Source organism: Melopsittacus undulatus, chromosome 3 (assembly GCF_012275295.1).
Source record: "Melopsittacus undulatus isolate bMelUnd1 chromosome 3, bMelUnd1.mat.Z, whole genome shotgun sequence".
Taxonomy (NCBI): domain Eukaryota; kingdom Metazoa; phylum Chordata; class Aves; order Psittaciformes; family Psittaculidae; genus Melopsittacus; species Melopsittacus undulatus.
Window position 1 is genome coordinate 76063206 of NC_047529.1, and position 21497 is coordinate 76084702.

The following is a 21497-nucleotide window of genomic DNA, read 5'->3' on the forward strand; positions in this document are numbered from 1 at the left end:
GGACTACTAAATCTAAAGAAACCATTTATTATGTTGTGGTTTAAACCTAGTCAGCCACACAGTCTCTCTCTCACACCCCCCTTCTTGTCCTCCCCCTGCTCCCAAACAGATGGGGAGGAGAATGCAACTCCCACAGCTTGAGATTAGAACAGCCCAGTAACTAAGGTATAACACAAATCACTGCTGCTACCAACCAATAATAATGATAAAAGAAATAATGGAAGACAATACAACACCTCACCACCCACCAACTGATAACACCCAGCCCAATACCTAGTCCAACCTTGCAGTGAACTAGCCCTTCTGGGTAACTCTCAGTTTCATCCTGGGCATGATGTGCTGGGGTATGGAATACTTCTTTGGCTAGTTTGGGTCAGGTGTCCTGTCTCTGCTTCATCCCAGCTTCCCCTCCTCCCTAGCAGAGCATGAGACTCACAAAGTCCTTGGTCAGTCTAAACATTTGAGCCATAACTAAAAATATCGGTGTTATCAGTGCTGTTCCCAGACCAAAAGTCAAAACCACAGCGCTGTACCAGCTACTAACAAGGAGAAAAATTACTGCTACTGCTGAACCCAGGACACTACTAAATCTAAAGAAACCATTGAAGATATTATTCTGGAAATGGTAAGAATGCTGGAAATGCGATTAAATTTGAATGAAACATGTAGATTACTCATGGCATTCAATGGAAAAACAGTGATTCCTACTCTAACATCTGTGAACAGTGAGGTGCCTTGTGGCCAAAAGTAGAACTGCTAAGATAACATACATGAGAAAGCATTTATCTTACACACTGATAAATGTTACTTATGCTAATGGATCACTTTGTACAGTAAGGCAAATAGCACCTGTAACTGTAACATCAAATGTTCTTCCATTTTATACACTTTATTCAGTATTGGTCCCATTTAGGTCACAAAGTATATGTCTAACTCAAGATATTACCAGAACAAGAAGTGGCAGGTATTCTCAAACTGCAGCCTTTCTTAGCCACTTAGTGCTCTTCATACTTATAAGACACCTTATTTCAAGGAACCACATTTTGAGCATCCATTCCCTACAAAAACAACTCCCTCCACAGCATTACCATTTATTAATTAACCAGGCATTTAACATTCTAAATTCTGTGCAGCAGAAGAAAACACAGCTTCATGTTATGCTCTCAGAATACTTCTTAACTGAAGAACAAGGTATGTGTATATTACCAGGTTCAAGAAATATTTCACAGGACCAAATCAGAATTAAGAGAAAGAAAATAGTAAGAAATAGGATCATTTTTTCTTACAATAATCCTAATGTAAAGGTCTGCTTGTATCCTTTATAAACTAACCTTTCTGGTATGCAACCAGCATTCCTTTTGCCAATAGCAAAACGTCAGAAACCTGTTTCATGGTATGCTCAGAACAGCATCTTCACATGTGCACCCTCCAAAGATGAGGTAATTCCTAGGGAAAGGTCCTCGTTAGGGTAGCTAGAAATTACAAACATGTCTATTTTTAGTATTTTGTAATTGAATAATCACGCCTATTTGAGTCTCCTTCTTACCTTTCTTCTTCCATTTACACAATTGTCTGTTGTGCCTCTATTGGAAGAATGACCTTTTGGCAGAATCTGGCTTTCTGTGAACCACAACTACCTCTAGCTCTTTTCAGGTTAAAGGCTTTAGAGCTGTTTCTTCCCTGGGTGGAAGAATCCTCTGCCTCTCTTTTTTCAGTCTTACTCAGATGACACATTTCTTCTTCAACAGGTTGAAATACTCCCTCTTTCTTAACTTCAGCACTTCTTGCAGGTCATTTCAGAAGTCTGATCTTTCACTGTCTACATTTATCATTTTTTATTACTTTGTTTTATACAGAGCTGCAGATTTCTGTCACTTACAAGACTTATACTCTGCAGCTTCTTCCAAAACTTCTTTCCAAGGTGCAGGGCTTGTGCCATCTAAGTTTCCTCTCCTCTTCAGCTTAGTGACAACTTTCTTTCCCAAATTCTGCTTCTCTTGTGAAGTTAGCCTCACATCCAACAGCTCTGATTTTCTTCTGCATTTTAATTATCTCTGCCTGTAACTCCTCATGAGGAATATGACTATGTCCTCTAATTGCTTGACTATTTGCAGTATCATCTGGATTTATCTGCAGAAAAAATGCTCTCTGCCTCCTCCAGCACATCAGTTCTCTCATTTTAGCCAAACCTGAATGGCTTCTTTCCACACTTCTGCATATTTAGCACTTCCTGCCTGCCTTCAAGAGTCATATTTTCTGATGTTGTTCCGCTGGCTTAGGTGCAATGGATTTCAGCTAGATTTACAGAGCCACAGAATGGTTGCGGGATGGAAGGAACCTCTGGAACCCAGGACTGTGTTCACATGGCTTTTGGGTATTGCCAAGGATGGAGACTCCACAACCTCTCTGTGCAACCTGAGCCAGTTGCCCTCACAGTGAAAAAGCATTTTCTGATGTTCAGAGGGAATCTGCTGCAGTTCAGTTTATGCCTGTTGCCTCTGTCAATGAGCACCACTTAAAAGAGCCTGGTTCCATCTTCTTTGTACCCTCCCTTCAGGTATTTATATAGAATCCTAGAAATATACATTAATAAGATCCTCCTGAGCCTTCTCTTCAGGCTGAACAGCTCCAGGTCTTTCAGCCTTTCCTCATATGTGAGGTGCTCTAGTCCTTAATCATCCTTGTGGTCCTCAGTTGAACATTTTCCAGTATGTCCATGTCTCTTGTACTGAGAAGCCCCTCAGAACTGGATACAGCTCCCCAGCTATGGCCTCACCAGTGCTGCTCACAGGGGAAGGATCCTCCCCTTCAACCTGATGGCAAATATTTCTCCTAATGCAACTGAGGACACAATTTGCTACCTTTGCCAAACAGGCACACTACTTGTTCATGTTCAACTTGGTGTCCACCGGGACCTGCAGGTCCTGTTCTGCAAAGATGCTTTCAAGCTGGGTGGTCTCCACCATATATTGATGCCTAGCGTTCTTCCTCCCCAGGTGCAGGACTCTGCACCTCTTGTCGAATTTCATGAGGCTCCTGTGAGCCCACTTCTCCAGCCTGTCAGGGTCCCTTTGGACAGCAGCACAACCCTCCACCATATCAGCCACTTGTCACAGTTTGGTATTACCTGCAAACTTGCTGAGAATAAATTCTGCCCCATCATGCAAATCATCAATAAAGATGTCAAACAGGACTGGACCCAGTATTGATCCCAGGGGTACACCATTAATCACTGACCCTGGCCTCCAAATAGAGTTTGTGCCAGTGATGACTACCCTCTGAGGCCAGACATTCAACCACTTTTCAACACACCTCACTATCTGCTTATCCATCCTGTACATCAACAGCTTGTATATAAGAATCTTACGGGAGATAGTGCTGTCTGTGTCTGCAGAAAATAACAAAAATTGCCAAATCAGGATCTACTAACACGTATGTTTCGCCAACCTGAGAACCATGCTGTTAATCAGGGCAAGGGATGTGAGTTCCCTCCTGACAGTGTCCCTTTTAAATACAAGAATAAATCCACTGTATTTTGCAGTTTCATTACCTTCTGGCCAGACGAAACAAAGCTGTATTTTCTTCATTAGTAGAGTCATCCACATATATTTCATTTTGTTAAAATGCAAAAAATTGAGGAATGCATAAGGATACTATTTTCCAATGCACTAATTTGTCAAATAATTCTAGAACTGGAACATCACAATTCTAGTTTGAAAACTTAAAAACAGAGTTTTTGAAAATTCACCAAAAAAAAAAAATGCCCAATTCCACTTCATTTTTGTTACTTCCAGTAACACTTTTGGTTTACAAATGGTTTCCTTCTCTTCAAAGAAGTTTCTAATGCAAATAAGACACTAAGAACTCCCTCAGAAGTTCATACATGTTCATACATAAAAGATCACTATCAGAGCAGAGATGATGGTTGCCCAAGGACAAGTGCCTATAACATTTCTTTTGTCTGTCCTACTACATTCTAGCTATACTTGACAAGCAATTACTTGGTGCTCTGCTTTCAATTATATTGTGAAATGTTTATGGTTTGTAATGAGTATCTTATCTGTTCAGACTATCTGTACTTCAATTAATTCCTCTGGGAACTGTTTAAACCAAGGCAGTGTCCTTAATGATTATTATGGCTCAGAAATGCCATCATAAAACCTGATTTCTCCACTATTCAAATGCTCAGCATGTACGTATGCATATACACTGCCTTCAGAATTGCATATTGAGTTGTGACCTTCCTTATTCAGAAGGTGCTCATATTCCAAGCTTAGGCATCAATTGTCAGTAGCAATCTCACCTATTCACTACATCTATAAGTCCTCATCATTAAACTTTTGTTAAAGAAAATGCATTTATTTTCCTTTAACAACTAAATTATCATGCTGAACAATTGATCCTATCCAGAGCAATAGAGCATCTCTGCCCTAATTCAAAAGGCAAAAAGGCCCCTTGGGCATATCATTATCTTGTAATATGCATGTTGCTGTCTTTCAACAATTGAATGTGAATAAAAGCTTAGGGTTCATTTCTGATAAAGGTGATCTTGATCCACTTTAAACATTTTGAGGAGAATTATCAAGAACAAAACTGTAGCCACGTGCTATAGGATGGCAAAATGCAGAACCGCATTGATGGCGCACTTACAAATACAATTAATTTTTCTTAAAAGCTGGCAATACTGTTCTCATGTCACACATTCCTCTTTTACCCAGCCTTGATTTTCTAGATGCTCACTAGAATGAAATAGAAAAACTGTAATTTAAAATTATCCTTTGCAGGAAACACACTGTGTACATGTGACCTACAAAAGAAACCTTCAAGAAGCACATCAGTGCAGCACTACCAACTCTCACTACTCAACAATAGTTGTGGCAATACTGGATGGTTGGCTTCAAAGCTGCATGACAATGCAAGCACAAATGTAATCCTGTACCTCAGTAAAAGAAGGGTGCATTGAACACCTAACCTCCCTCCACTCCTCAAACTTGGAGAGCTCACAGAGGGGCTGGGATGCCAAGGCAATTGAGAAAGATGGATGGACAGAGAGACAGAAAGGGACAAATGCCTAGAGAAGCTGTGGTTGCTCCATCCCTGAAAGTGTTCAAGGTCAGGCTGTAGAGGGCTTGGAGCAATTTGGTCTAGTGGAAGGTGTCCCTGCCCATGGCAGGGGGGTTGGAATTAGATGACCTTTAAGGTCCCTTCCAACCCAAACCAGCCTATGATTCTACAAAATATTTGTGGAAACAGATACTGAGTGTGGCTGGAAAGAAAACCCAGTATCATAAAGAAAAGATAAAAGACACACTGAAAGGGGTCACACTTCTTAAGAGTTGAACAAACTATACAGGAGACGTACTGGTACAGTTTAGGCCATCCCTTCGGGGCTGCAAACTGATACAGGGCACAGAAATAGTGAGCAGAGGACTCCTATTTGTCACTTAAGGGAAGAGAATCAACCCCTTCCAACTCCTTTTATTTTCTTTACTTATTCTCTCAAGAGAAGGCTATGAAAGATACTTCTTTCATCCCCAGAGCATATTTAACTTTCATCGAAAATTTAAGATTGGTAAGAAAAAGACTAACAAAGAGGTTTAAATTTATTTTGGCTCTCTTAATACCTGCTTTGAGAAATTAAAGCATTCAAGCACCCAGACCAAGTGCAGAGTAGACAGTTAAGGAGGTATAATAAGGAGCCCTGCATGAAATTTCAATGTGTTTGTCCTTTCTGAAAGTAGTCAGAAAAGCCTAGCAATACTAGTCACAACACAAATTTAACAGAGCCAGCCCAGTCGGGCACAGGACCTATCCTCCTACAAGCCACTTCCCACAGAAGCACTAATTCTGCCTCTCTCTGCAGCACTATTTTTCTGTAGCCATAAGGACAGAGAAAAGGCGTGGTTTGTAGACAGATTCAGTATCAGCTAGCAGGGTTGTAAAAATCAGGCAAGCTTTCAGAAATACAAGTCTGCCTTCAGCACTTGGCTTTAAAAAATGACAAATGTTTTGTCTCCTGTGTGCAGCGACAGAAAAGAAACAGGAGAGAAGATGTGCAGTACCACAGCAGTTTACATCAGTGTATGTCTTGTACCACTGAGGCTTCTGTAGCCAAAAGGCATTGCTATGGTATCACTCTACCTCAAGATTTTTTAAGTGCTCACCAATAACAACTGTTCCAGCTGTGTCTGAAAGCAAGGGTTGACAGGAGGTACCCATGCTGCCAAGACACAGATGTTGACACGCTTTTTCTGTCCAGGAATCACAATAAAAATCACATTTAGGTTCAAATGCCACTTACAATTAAAAGTGAGAATTCAAATCAAGAAACACTACTGAAAAGGTTTATTTGGTTTGGGGGGGGGGGGGGGGTAGTGTTATTTATTTCCTACAGAAGCAATACACTTCTGGAAATAATCTGCTCTGCCAGAACTGCTCAGAACTTTCATATGCAAGCTCAAAAAGGCAGAAAGAATAACAAAAGATTTCTTTTTAAATGGGGAAAAATGATTTGTAATGTCCTTCCACTCTAAAACAAAACCAAGAACTGTGCAGCCTTCCATAATTAATGTAGTATGAAAAGCAACATTTATTGAGTATTTTTAAATCACAGCATTCCTTTGAAAAGCTGTAACTAATTCATTTGACAGTCCAGCTGAGATATGTTTACATCCGTATCTACTTTTAAATCCTGTGCTAAACAAAACAGGGTGGTTTTTGAGGCTGCAGTCATGCACTTAGTACACTTAAATAATGTCAAATGTAAATAAATGAGCAATTTACTTTATGTTTACAGTAAAAAATGTTATCCATACTCAATAACGTATTCAGCATGTTACTTAATTCACTGCATCTGAATTTGCATATTCTTGCACTATTTTTTTTAATGCTTCAGTCCAGTAATTAACATACTGGATCTTATTAAATATACCGAAGATGTCTTTTTACTTAACACAGTGAAAATAAACACCTGCAAAATATTTTTTTTAAACACTAATAATTTAAGAAACATTAAGTGGCATAGAAACTGTTACCATCTTAATACACTGGACACAACAGAACCCATTAAAAGCAACACCTACAGCAGCACTGTCCAACCAGTATGATTTGCAGGCATCCTGTAAATCTTTCACTGGAAGGGGAAGATCCCTGTAAGGCTAACTAAAGCCTACTGAGGACAAGTTTGGGCTTTTTTTCTCATTACTTTTCACAGATCCCCTTGAAAATATCTCCCCAGAAAGCTCAGGATGGACCAGAAGCTGAAAGACAGTGTCTCCGTGGTATTACAAATAGCCTGGCATGCTCCAGAGCCTGCTAGTCACACTAAACCCTGACCCTGCTGAAGTGACCAGTTATTTTTCATTTAAGACTTTATTTATTACAGAACTAGTAAGAGTCATAAAAGAATGTGCTCAATTACTTCCCTAACACCATTTCTCAGTGCAGCCAAGGATAGTCAAGTTAGGCCAAAATCAAAGACTTCTAAATTTCACTCTGTAATTTCTGCATAGCATTACGTTTACACATGCAGTGGAGGGAAAGGTATTTTAGACCACCGCAACTCTGCTCCCTGGACACTAATTCACATCTTGTAGTACAACAGCACATCTTCCTGCCTTCTAACCTTTCTGCCACATTGAGGAAAGAAACCCAACAGCCATCCCCTGTCAGTTTATTCTCTCAAACCAAGGGAATGCTCTAAAGCCAAACTGAACAATGCACCTCTGCAGTCCTTCACATCTGCTCCATCAACTATAAACCCATACAGACACCTCCCAGGTCACAGTCAGAGATACATCTTCCTATGACACTTGAAACACGTCAGTGCTGTGCAACACAGGTTACCCCTTCCTTCTGCATCATAATTGCTTCTGCCTTCAATACATGCCCATTTAAATTTTAATTTTTAGAATGCTGAGACTTACGTAAATGAGATTCAGGACTGTAACTGCAATGCCAAAGTTATAAAGGATTTATCACCAAATGCAGCATTTGCACCTCTTGCCATGGAATAAATGCAATACGCTTATCACTGTAGTTACCTCTAGAAACTACAAAAAATTGAGGTTGTTAATTAAGATAACATGGCAGCCACTTCCTCATTCAAACTCTAAAAACCAACCTTGAAGCAACTGTAAAAACACAAGTGTGGCTCATGCTAAGAAGCATTTCATTCTCAATTACTGTTCAATGAGATGAGTCATTCAAGTTCACCACTGCAATATGCATGTCAGTAATTAAACCCTGGAGATTCTTCATTCTTATTTGTTCTGATATGCTACAGGTGTGCTATGACAGTCAAAAAGGACCTGTGCACAAAAAAAAAGTTTCAGCAGGAAAAGCTGAATTCTCTTCAGCAATCATAAAAACACCACAAAAATGCATCACTAGCATCCACCTTCATGACTCACTTAAAAATAGTCTCACGTTCTTGCCAAAAGCACAGCACTGCTGCATCACCTTTTCCAGATTTTCACCCTAAGACTGAAATACAATGTACTGCTCTGCCCACAGCATATTGCTAATTATACCCCAAGTGAAAAGCGTTTAGCTTCTGTATTTTCACTCTTCTCCTCTGTTCATTACAGCATTTCACACTTTATAATTGAATGCATACTAATATCAAAGCAGCAATCTTTGTCAGAAAAGCAATAAACTTGACTTGTCACCCTAGCTTTATTCCAAAGGAAAATATGTAGAGGTATAAATGACCATTTCTGGGAAGAAGGCAATATAACATGTGAAACACACAGGATCGTAAAATTTTAATTCAATCACATCCCTTTGGGCACATTCTGTACAATAAACATAACATTAATCAGATATATATAGCAGGATATATTTGAAAAATTAACATTTTCCATTGTGTAACAGTACACAGAGGAGACAAGGTTGCTGTTGGGTTGCTTTTTAACATGAGAATAGGAATACAAAATGTTTACTACTTCTTACACAAATATTAGCAATAAACAGTGCTGTTCAATGTTTTCTTTCATTCAAAAAATCTTTCAGCAGACAGATTTAGAAGTAAAAGTGTTTTCTGAAGAAAAAAGTCTTTAAAAACTCAACTATATACGTTCAACGACAAACAAAACTTGTATTACAGTTTCATTTCTACCCAAATCAGTAAGATTCTCCTATAAAAGGATTACATTCAGTAAGCCTGGTGAAGAGTGTTATATAATACACCATCTTACAACACTGAACTTTCATCTACCCTGATGCTCAAAAAAAATATGCCAGCAGGAAAATCTGACAGCAGCCACACTCACCACAGAAAACTAGCTGCACTAAAACCACTTCTCTTCTTCCTTTCATATGACCCCACCATACCAATTCTCTAGTGCCATACAGAAGAATTAATTGGCAGTCTCTATTCTGGTCATTCACACATTTTCTGCTATCAGTAAAGTCCTTTACAGAAACACAACTCTTTCTTAACGACAAGCTTGACCCTACACATTTTAAGTGCTCCCCACATCAAATAGAACATTTTCTTCTCACCTGAGAGTCTCTTATACCAATCACTGGTAAGTAAAAGGATGCACAAACAGCACAGCTCAATCCACACAACAATGATGCAATGACCCAGAAAGAGAATCTAATGGCCAGCTGAGTAAACAAAGCAAACTAGCCAAAACCAAAGGGCAGCATGCACATCAGCATCTTCTCCATTTAACTGGCACATAATTAAACCTAGTCTCATATTTCCATGCTCTGCAACAAGACTTCACATTCCCATGACCAGGGTTCCCACTTCCCCCAGGATTTCCAAGATACTTATTATGCAAAAGGGGAAAAATGGGTGCCCAGGTTCCCAGAAAAGTTAGAGAATAAAACATGGAGAAATGAAAAGTGATCACTGTGATTACACATTCCAAACACAAAATGCAATCTGCAATTGAAAATTATGCTGACTACCAGATAGTTCAAAACAAAATGTTGGATTCAAACATTATCATTCCCTTTGGGAAAAGGCGGCTGTAATTTTTTGAATGAGACTTGTACAGATATATACATGAATCTGTCTCTCATCTATAAATATAAAAGTTTCTATAATTTACAATACACCCACACACCTGCATATAGAAAAAAGCCTGTGGAAGCAGCTATTTTAAACTAAACATTTTTTCCCTGCTCGTTCCCTTTTGTCCTTAAAAAGAAGACTGTTACTAATGTTACACAAGAACTGAAACCACCCACTTCTAAATCTTTGGTGCAGCTTATGTCAAAAGGGCAACATATATTAAGAGTCCAACAAGTAAGTAGCATAAAAGAAAAAACACATTGTATCTTTGGTTTTAATTTCAGTATATACAATGTCATTCCACCCACTAAATGAAAAACAAAGCTTTGGACAGATTCTTTTCAAGGAGCACATCCAAACACAGCCTAACTAAAAAGCAGAACTAAATGAAGCCCTCACACCTGTCCGAGGCACTGCATGCTGCTGGGCATCACCTGCACTTTCCATGAAGCATTATGCGGGGAAAGACAGGTACCAGGATGATGATGAAGCACAGCTAAAATGCAAGCTTTTACCAACTTACTTATCCCTTTCAGGAAAAAATGAATGGAAAAGGTTTTTCATCACTGTAATCAGGACAATGCTTGCACGCTGAAGTTACGGCATTTCACTGCAGGGCATCTTAATGTTTTCTCTGATTAGTCCCTCTTATTCCTTCTCCTGACAAAATTAAGTTTTTCTAGAGATGACAACTATCCCCTGCCACATGCCATCCCAGTTTGCAGCTTCCAAAAAACTTAGCAGACTTTACTGAACAAATATTATACTCCCCTGCCTTTCCATAAGTCTTCCAAGCCCAACTGTAATACTGTGTAAAATCAAACAACTATCAAATTTTAACCACCTTAACACACATTTGTTTAATTTGTTTGGAAAGTGGGAGGCCTTGGGAATGAAGGAGTAAATAGGCCAGACCAAAACCAGGCTAATTTCCAGAGAACCTCCCCATCATCAGCCTCATGTGCTCGAATTCATCAGAAAGACTGCAGCAGATCCCAATCACATTTGGATTAGTCTTGAACCTTATTCATACCACCCCGTCAGATTTTAAGTGGAAATATTACACAAAAAGCATTGCCATCATTTCCTTCAAAGTGTAACACACATTTTGCTTACCTCGCTGTTGTGGCCCCTCAAATTGAAGTTGATTCTCTGAGGGGTGTTCCGGTCCCTCCTGCAATGGCTGGAAGTAAAAGTGACACCTACAACTCCTCTGCCATTGCCTGTCGCCAACCAGCCTTCCTCATAGTACCGCCTCCTGCACACTGGTTTCTCCTTCTCACTTTTGGGGACTCTCCCTTTCCAGGAGAGGCAGAGGATGTTGGAATCGCTGCAGAGAACAGGCCCATGTTCCACTGCTGCATACATGCTTTTGAAATATTTTATTTTTTGACATAAGAAAGTAATATGTCTAGTGCACAAAATTTAAATCAATTTTTTTTTCTTTTTTATTGATAAGACTGACCTGGGATAGATCATTGAAAGGGAGGAGGATGGGGTCAGTGTTTATAAATATCCACCAAATGCATAGTGAAAAATTCCTCTATAAAAGATGATGGCAGTTGGCTAAGAAAAAGTAACACTTAAAAAAAAATTCAGGTTCATTTTTGTTTGAGTCTGTAGAGTGAGGGTGCACTTATCCTTTGGAGAAACAGCTACTTCATAAGAGGCGCTCAAGAAATGGTTAAGTCATCTTTTTGCTCAACTTGATATAATCTTTATACAGCCTGAGATTCCAGTTTAGCGTAATGCAATTCCAGAGACAAAGAGTTGCAAATGTGTAGGTTTCAAGTAACTTAAGGCTTTTAAGATTTCCTCCAGACAGATTTTCTTCAAAAGTTCAGTTGCAGAAATTTAAACACACGCACATACATATATATGTATATATATGACATTCATCTTTTCCAAGCTGCCCTCTGGCATATCTTTTCCATCTGATGTATTTCTGCTGCTAAAGCTGAAAGAGATTGCATAAAGGGAAAAAAAGGCACACAAAACCGTGCGAAACAACAGACCCGAACTTGTGCAGACACTGGTGTGCCAGGCCAGCTGGGAAATCCCTCTTGGTACTGAACCGCTTGTTGGACTCAAAAGTTTTTGTAGTCCAAAGCCAATCCACTTTTCATTGCAGCACTTTTTTTCCACCAGAGACCCAACACAGCCTGAACTGTTTATCACGCTATCTTGCCTGCTTTCCCACTCTTTGCTGCCACACACAAATGAAAAAGAAACCCCCTCTTCATTTATAGCAGAATCAAAAATGCTCTAAAGCTTTTAGCTTTCAAGCAGATAAGTTTGCCTCAGGTGAACCATGAAGTTCTCTCTCCTCTGAAACAGGCTAAAATGTCAAGCTGTTTTTCCTTCACTTTTCCCTTTTTTCTGCTACAAGGAATCACAGATTTTTCCTCCTATCATAAAAAAACAAATGCCACAGTTAAAGCACATCAAGTAAGCACTCTTTCAAAATCTTCTAAAATTCAAGGAAGGAAGAAATATAATCATCTAAAAAAGAAAGAGAAGCAGCATTAAAAATCTGACTTCCTGGGTTCTCTATTTCTCTAGGTATTTTCCTTGCTTCTTTGATCGGATCTTTCCTTCTTGATGCTTGTCTACAGCACAGATTCATAGTTCCAGACACAACATTTGCAGCTGTACAAGAAGGAAACATATGAAGTATTCCAATCGTTTTATTTGAATAACATTTATGAGCTCAATTAATTAGTATTTATACCACACTAAGTGAAAAGAGGAAAAAGGAGAGGGAGAAAGAATATGCACCAGTTTGATGAACTGGTTAACTCAAGAAGGACGATGAGGTTTGCTCAGTTCAATGCCCAGAGTTGTCCCATAGTTCCTCAACTTATTTACTTCCAGTCATCATTACTCAACATGTGGTCACGATTTATTAGTCTATTCACAATCTATTGAGCCCAAAGCAAAACGTGCCAAAGACCATACATTATTTCTCTGCAATAACAAAGTCAGTTTCCTCTACCCTCTGTATTTTTCTTGTTTTCCTCACAGCTATTAATTTAGATTGTGGAGGTATTTGTTAGGCTTTTTCTGTGCAGAGGGTGTTTTTTCTTCCTCTTCTTGCAAACTGTTTTCACCCGTGAAGACCATGTGGGAAGTTGAACATTACTAACAGGTGTCTTTCCATGGATTACTGATTGCTGTGCTGTAAAGGTGCTCCATCTGGTTCTCAAATTAATTTTCATCAATTGCAAAGCTCTCAGGAATATGCAGGAGTAAGTCTATGCGATGACAAAAACATGTGCGTTTTCATGTACATGCGGTGCACACACCAGCTCACTCAAACAGGTACTCTGAGATGCATCTGCTTTTTCAGTTTAGCTGTGGTGATTTTGTAAGATACCTGTTATTCAAAGCTTGAAATCCCTGGATTCTTCCAACTCTGCAAGACAACACACACACACATACAAAAAGAAGAAAAAAGTTAATGAGCCGCAAAACAACTTAAAGATACAAGGACTGTTGTTACAGTAATCAAAGCATTATGATTAAGGACTTTAGACTGGACTCCTATAAAATACCTGCATTAAATATAGACACATGCAATATTCAGACACACACACTTCCAAAGTTCCCAAATTTTCACAATTGACGTGTATAATTAATGAAACTCATGCATAAAGGATACATTAGGGCATGGGGGGTGGCAGAGAAGGAACTTTCTTTTGGCCACAGTCACTGGGGTAACCTCTTAAACAAAGATTCTACAACTTTGGAGTGAGGGTCGGGAAAGGAGGTCTCAGTGACAGGGCAAACACAAGAGTTAGACCCCAAGGCACACAGAATCACAGAATGGCTGAGGTTGTACGGGACCTCTGGACATTATCTGGTCCAACCACCCTGCTCAAGCAGGGTCACCTACAGCCAGTTGCCCAGGACTATACCCAAGCAGCTTCTGAATCTCTCCAAGGATGGAGACTTCACATCTTCTCTGGGCAACCTGTGGCAGTGCTCAATCATTCTCACAGTAAAGAAATGTTTCCTGATGTTCAGAGGGAACCTCCAGTGTTTCAGTTTGTGCCTACTGCTTCTAGTTCAGCCACTGGGCACCACTGCAAGGATCCTAGCTCCCTCATCTTCATTCCCTCCATGAAGTGTTTACGCAAATTGCAAATATCTCCCTGAGCCTTTTCTTCTCCAGGCTGAACAGTCCCAGCTCTCTCACATTTTCCTCATATGAAAGATGCTTCAAACCATGAAAGTACAGTGCTAATAGTCTCAAAGGAGATTGAGGAGTTTCCTCCAGGGCTTAAATTACTGCTTTAAAGGATCTAAGGTACTCCAAAATTAAAGCTTTAGGAGTTTGAATCAATATGGTTGAATTTTTAAAAGATTACTCTTAAAAGGACTACTCAAAAGTAGTCTTTCTAGATTTCAAAAGTCTCTATTTGAAGAAGAGGTGAAACTCCCTAAAGTCAGTTATATACAGAAGAGTGTAAATACTGTAGAAGAGACCAAGCAAAAGGCTGTCCAGGGTATCCCAGAAGTTGTATCTAAAGTGCATACATACGCACACTTATTGCATCTATATGGTTACTGCTAAAGAGAGCTCATTTTAATTTACAATTGCATTTATGACATTCATCAAAGCTGTAAAAATCATCTTGTTTATATTACATATGGCACTGTACTAACCTCACATTTTGAGGGTTATCAATAAGATTTTTTTAAAGGAGGAAATGATAAGAAAAACTCACAGATATAAAGGTGAAGCCATAAAGTAGTTTACAACACTATTCGGCTAGCACACTTACCAGGAGCACTGTCCATGAGCTCTGGTGAGTCACCACCAGAACTTTTCAGCATTACAACTAACTGAAGATTTAAAAATAATGGCTGCTACCATTTTTTTCCATCATAGCATGATAAGCATATGAGAAATGTCACCTGTACGCTCCAGATTTATGCTGTTTCTCAGTTACAGTCCTAATAAAGTTCCTTATAAAGGAAATGTCAGAAAAACTTTCAAACTTTCTTAACACACTGGTTTGAGGAAAAATTTCTGCACTTTTCCTATATACAAACTTGATCCTGTCAAGGATCAGCATTATTATTTCCAAACCCACTGGAGCCTTAGTAATGAACATCTACATTCAAGTGTTGACATTATATATTAGTGGCATGTCTATTATGATGCAAGCCTACAGAGAAACAAAAAAGATGGTTTATTGAGAAAAGAGAAAATCTCTGAAACATCACAGAGTAGCACAAGGTAAGCATTAAACAGAATTGTTTGAACTATGCAAGTACTGTGACTTTACAAGTGGATTTAAAAATGCAGACAACAGTAGATGCAGTGGTTTTGCACAAAATCTGTATGCAATTTCTGTCCTTATTCACTGCATATAAAATTAACAGGTTTGAGAAAGGACTCTTCTGCTTCTTGACCAACAACCCTCTCTCACCTCAGTCCCATTTACCATCACTTTCAAGACTAGACAAACCAAAAGCTCCTTAAAAATAATTATATTCTTATAAAAAATATCCCAGCTGCATTAGGAATGCTGGACAGGGAGAGGTGAAAATCTAAAATAGCTACAGAAGGAATAAAGTCAGTCGCCATTCAAGCACCTCTCTCTCTCTCTCTCCACAGTGCACCCTACAAGATTATTTTACCTTTAAATCACTGAGGGTCAACACTTCCTTTATGTTGCACTTATTAAAAAATACTTTTAAGACTGCAGTGTCAAACACTCATTGACAGGCTGAATTAAAATTACATATATTATATATTAAGATTTAATTCTTTCCGTTACCCTCTCTTTCATGTCTACCCTCTCAGTATTTCCTAAGAAATAATTAAAAGATTCGGATGCCAGTCTTCCCTCAAGAAAATCAGTAACTAATTTAGCCACCCCCTCCTTCCTCTGCCCTTACAGCAGCCCCACAGTTCTATTTTTTTTCACATGTTTAAACCAAGCTTTTTGCCTCTTTTTTCCCCACCATGAAAAAACAGCGTAATGGCTGCTACGTCCATTGTAAAGCATGTGTAAAAGCTGAGGATAAAAAGCATTATAGAAAAGCTATTTGCACAGTCTTACCACTAGTCTGAATTCAGTTTGGGCTTCCCACATAAAGAGAACTTGGTCTTCCAGATGAAACTCATCCCAACTAAATTTTTAATGGCATTTTTATTAATAATCAAACTTTTATGCATCTTTTCTTCCAGAGCAGGGCAAGGGCTAACCTTACAAGTATACTGGATTCTGGAAAAAATATTCTTCATAGCTGTTAAATTACTTCTAGCACTACTAGGACACTAAATATCGACACATTGCAGTTACCTGCTCTTAGTCTCACTTAAGGGAGTAGCTGACAATATCTTTGCTCTCAATTTTCCTTTCAAGAAAAGGAGATGCTTCTTGGACTCAACCTCTAATACTGTTCTGAATTTAAGCCCTGTGTTGTAAAACATTTCTTAAGTACAGGCACCTAATGAGACAAAAAATATATTAGACCTGTAACACAGGAAAGAAACACAAATATTTAATTTGATTTTGCTTTGAAAGCATAGCTCTTCTCAAATGCAAAACCAGCAACAAGTTTCCACATTACAGAAATAAATTCAGATATTCATCTTAGAAAAAGAGAATGAGCTTATTAACAGTGGTTGCCATATTTTAATGTCAATATTTTTATCTCCTAACTGTTTCCATTAACTCATATAAAGTGTGCTAAGCCACAGCTGGACAACCAGGAAAATATTTGCTTGTTCTCATGCATCTTTCATTGAAGTGCCTCTTTTGTCGACAGAAAGAAGTCATGCACAGCCAAGTGTACCAATTCTGCAGCAAGCTCTTCAGTACTTTATGTTTATTCAATACCTTACTTGTCAAGGCTCCAGAGAAGAGTATCTGAAGATGTGGATAAAAGGAGGCACGGAGGGGAAAGAAAGCAGGGAAGGAAAATTCAGGTGAGCAGGCACTATTTCTAAATTATGTCTTCAGAATATTCAAAACCAAAAGAAAAAAGGAGTCACAGCCTGCACTTTGAAGATTCTGACCGCCCAAACATCTTATGGAAAGAAATGTAAGCTACAGAGTCTTTGAAAAGCCAGGCTACCAGAATCCAGGATTCTTCAGCCTAACCAGATTTCCTTCCTGTCAGGCTTGCATGAGGTCAAAGGAAATTGCCATTTTCCCTTCCTTTATAGTCTAAAATGGAAAAAATATAAACCAGTATCCAAGAAGACAGCAAGAGACTTTAAAAAATGAGAGGCCACAAACTTGTATTTTGTTCTGAAGTACTGAACCACAACTGGTTCTGCACAATCAGATGATCCCACCAACTATCAGATGGTGACTGTGGGAGTAGTCTTCAATGTTGCTGCTGAACACTATACCACAAAATTGGCACATTCTGCAATACAGTCATTATATTAAGGTCTAAATACTAAAGAGTAGAAACTGGTGAGATGACACATTTTGTTGTTTATTTAGTCCAATTTATAACGTAACATAAATTATTAAATAATCCTATCCAAAGGGAAAGAAAGCCATTTAACAAAATTACTCATTTCCTAAGTGGCTAAAGTACACACAAGAAAAAAATAACTAGTTTGAAAGCAAAAGGATGTTTATTTCCTTTTAAAAAAGGGCAGTTCCATAGGGAGAAAATGTGATTTTGACCTGAATGAGTACTGATTTTCCTCTTCTTTTACTCATATCTTCTAATTGTCTTTGCTTTATTCACCTTCCATTGTGGTGTAAGTCACTGAGGTTAACACTATTCTTTCATATTACACAATACAAAATTAATTTGGAGGACATGATTCTAAAAAAATACCAATAAGTTAACTACTGCTTGTTCTGCACCCCTGGAAAAAATGAAGAGTAGAGGGGGGGAAAAAAAAGTTAGAAGATCCTTGATTTTTGTTCTGTCTGTTCTTAAATGGTTTTCTCTCCACAACATTTGTCCTTGAGTAATTCTAGAGGCTTTTCCCCTACTCAGGGATGGCTGCATGGCCTGATCAAGACAGTCAGTCATGCTAAGCAGAGACATAAAGAAATCTGTAACCACATTATAGTTGCACAGAAAGAGACACGTAGCAAAGGTGTAATGCTAGGCACTGTGATAGTAACTGCCAGCCCACTAATACAGGCACTGTAATAGTAACTGCCAGCCCACTAATACAGGCACTGTAATGGCAGTTATATGCACCTATATATTGTTAAGCAAATAAAACTGACAGAAAATGTATCTGTTGGCATATTGAGAGAAGTGAAGCTTGTATTAGTGGCTGTTCAGCAGGCATTCCCTGTGAATATTGACAAAATTTATTTCAATGCAATACTCTGACAAGCTTACAACCATCTCCTCCACCAAATTATGCTCTTGGAGAAGTGAAAATAAAAAATAGTAGTAGCTGATTGGTATTTCTGATGTGCTGAAATGGGGAAGAAGGCAATATATGTATCTTGTTTACACTTTTCTTAAAGTGCAAGATCTTTTTCCCTGTATAGCTCCTATACAAAAAAAAGGGAAATACTTCTATTATTTCTATAACTACTATATATACTCCACTTTTAATCCCTGATGCTACACAATCCAGTTAAATGGGAGTTAAATTAAAAAATACATTCAGAAGAACAAGCAAGAAACAAATTTTAAGATGCCTTCAGGAAAAATATTTTCAAGAAAAACACCAAGGATCCTTAAGAAAATTGTCAGAAGCTATTAATGGGAGTTGTCAAATTTAGACACATTCTCCAAAAGATGGAGGCATGAAGACATGAAATTCAGTAAATTGTTAGAAGTGTAGGAAGTGAGGTAAATAATTATGCTGTTCACAGGGAAAAGAAGTTAAAAAAGGTAAAAGCACTGTCGAGCAGACTCAGCCTCCACACTAAGGGTGTATGAGCTAAACAGAACCTACCAAAAGAGAAAACCTAACTTAAGTGTGGGGTTTTGTTTTGTTTTAACTTGGGTTTTTCAATGCTTTCTTTAGAAAATGTATACTTTAGGTGAATAAATGTGTCCATTTCTGAAAGAACTGCTGTAAGTCCAGTTAATCAGCTACTGGGCAAACACACATGGGAAATTTCTGAGTCAAATACTGCTGGATCTGTTATGCTTGTATGTCAGGGAGGCAAACACAAAAAAATAATTGAAGGCTGAACTCTACAATACAAAGCATTCAGCTGCAAGACAAAAGTATTTCTGCTCCCACAGCTTTTGTTCGCTTCTTCCTTAACACCCAGCACAGCACACCATGCCTCTCATTTAAACTAGGATGATTATTCAAGGATGCTACACTCTGAACTACATCAGAGAAATGAGCCAATTAAAAACTTCAAAAATGAAGATTCACAATATAAATCTGCTTTGCCCGATCCAGGTGCACCCTCAGCTTCCCTTGTGACAAGCCATACCCCTCCAGCCTCTCCTAACACAAGTGTCAGCAATCTTCCAATCATGCAGTTCAGGAAGCTGATCTTGACAGAAAACTTACCCTCCAAAACAGCTATCAGTTTTAAGGGAGCTTCCCTTCGTGAGCTCAGCATGCACATACAGCATCACTATTGTCAATGTAAGAAAGCAGGTGGGAAGCATGGTACCAAAATACCCTAGATTTCAGTCACTCTGAACTGTGCTCAAAAGTTTTTTGTTTTAAGCTGAATCAATCCCCAACACAGTCCCAGAGCAGCCCCACATTCAGTTGGCAAAATGGAGAAGGTGAAGCTGTACAGCACAAATGGGGAACAGAAGGGAGGAGTACTTGCAACTACAACTGGCACGTGAAGGCTTCTGATGAGAAATTTTGGGCATGCAATATTTCTGAACTCAAGAGTTAACCCTCAGAAGGGAGGGAAGCACAGTTTGCCTTTTGAGGATGAGTTTAGGATAGCTGTCACAATGTCTTGGAGCCAAAGCCACGCATCAGCCATGCAAATATGCCTCATTTTCAAATAAACTGAAGTGGGCAGAAATACTTCAGACAGATGTTGAAAGTCCTGTTTCAGAAAGGACAAATGTACAAATAACATATATCAGCCTTTTAAATAAATTGGAGACTTACACCACTGAAACACACATTCAAAATCTTTAATGATTAAAAGAAATGTAAAATGCAACCAAGAAATTCCCTTCTCTTACAAGTGTCAATCTTCTCTCTCAAGAAACAGCTGCAATCCTCACAGCACTCCACAATGTATACTTCAGGAGACACTTGCTTAAAAAGTGGTAACAACTGTGCCTCATTAATGACATTCAAAGATCTTCAAGGGATGGAGCCCCAGCTCTTACCATATCTTTTCCATTGAACTGACTGCACTGACCTTGCCTGTAATTACAGAGCAATTTCTTTCCCATAGGAATGTTCTGCAGCCTGCAAACATCCCTTGAGCTCACAGCATTCCAGCTAGTTCCTAATTATCTCCAATATCTACCCACAGGCTCTTTGAATACTTTTCATGTGAACATATCATGATATCCTCCCCCCAAATTCCGATACACCATTGTATGTGACATATGTACTGCAACACTGTAAACAAAATAGGAAATAAAAAAGGAGGGGAATATGAAGGGAGAAAATAACAGAAGCCACCAGCTTTTATAACTCAGAAGAGCCTCATAAACAAGAATTATTTCTGTTGGACAGCAAGCCATATTTCAATCAGAAATCTGATAATCACTGTGAAGCAGTTTGAGTGTGGCGTGTTGCAGCAGGGAAGGACACTGCGTCAGCCTGCAGGGAGGGAGCTCCTGGGGATGCCGCATTACAGGTGTGAAGTGGATTGTGAGTACAAGCTTCCCACCACACAGCCCTTTGCTCACCACAGGCTGCTTGGCTAGAGCTGTGCAAGAGACCTTCAATGGGCTGGATTTTTTTTAGTATTATATTTTTTATTTTTAATGCAAAAAAAAGACAAGAGTTGCAGTTTTCAAAGAACTTGGGTTTCTCAGTCTTTGGCTTTGGGATTAAGAACTTAACTCTCTAGGTCTGACTGTCCCTCCTGTGTGCTGTAACTAAAGATTTCAGTATGTGCTGGAGGACTTGCACCTAACCCACAACTCCTGCTTAGAAGTCTGGATGCAGAGGAGGGATACTCCTGCCCTCACATTAAAGAGATGTAAAGCTAATGAACAGCTTCATCTCCTTCCCATACCTGTCCCCCTTTTGTTTCAAGTTCCATGTTTTTTCCTCAAGATTGTGGAAGGTTGTGCCAGGGTTTCTTGGTTAGAAGAGGCATATAATATCATGAATAAAGACTCAAAGAGTGATTTGCTTTAGATGCAACCTTGAATAAGTGTCACTGAAGAGGCCTTTGTAAACACCAGGAACTTTAATGGACGCTTGCAGCAAAGACTTCTGTACAGAAATGAGTTGTTTCACTAGCAAGACTTAGAAGGCAGATGTATGTGCCCTGTTATGCGAATGATGGTTCCAAGCTGCTCTGTCTAAATTATGTGCCAAGAGCTAACTGGTCACCTGTAC

The 21497-nt window shown here is 38.9% G+C and overlaps 1 protein-coding gene across 1 annotated transcript in view; it reads right to left on the reverse strand.

Annotated features, from left to right (window-relative positions):
• Positions 1-21497, reverse strand: part of TULP4 (TUB like protein 4) — a 156915-nt gene that overhangs the window by 114723 nt on the left and 20695 nt on the right. Inside the window, exon 2 of the mRNA XM_034060519.1 lies at positions 11144-13442. Within this exon, the coding sequence (XP_033916410.1) occupies positions 11144-11395 (252 nt within the window). The 5' untranslated portion in view covers positions 11396-13442. The remainder of the gene's footprint in view (positions 1-11143; positions 13443-21497) is intronic.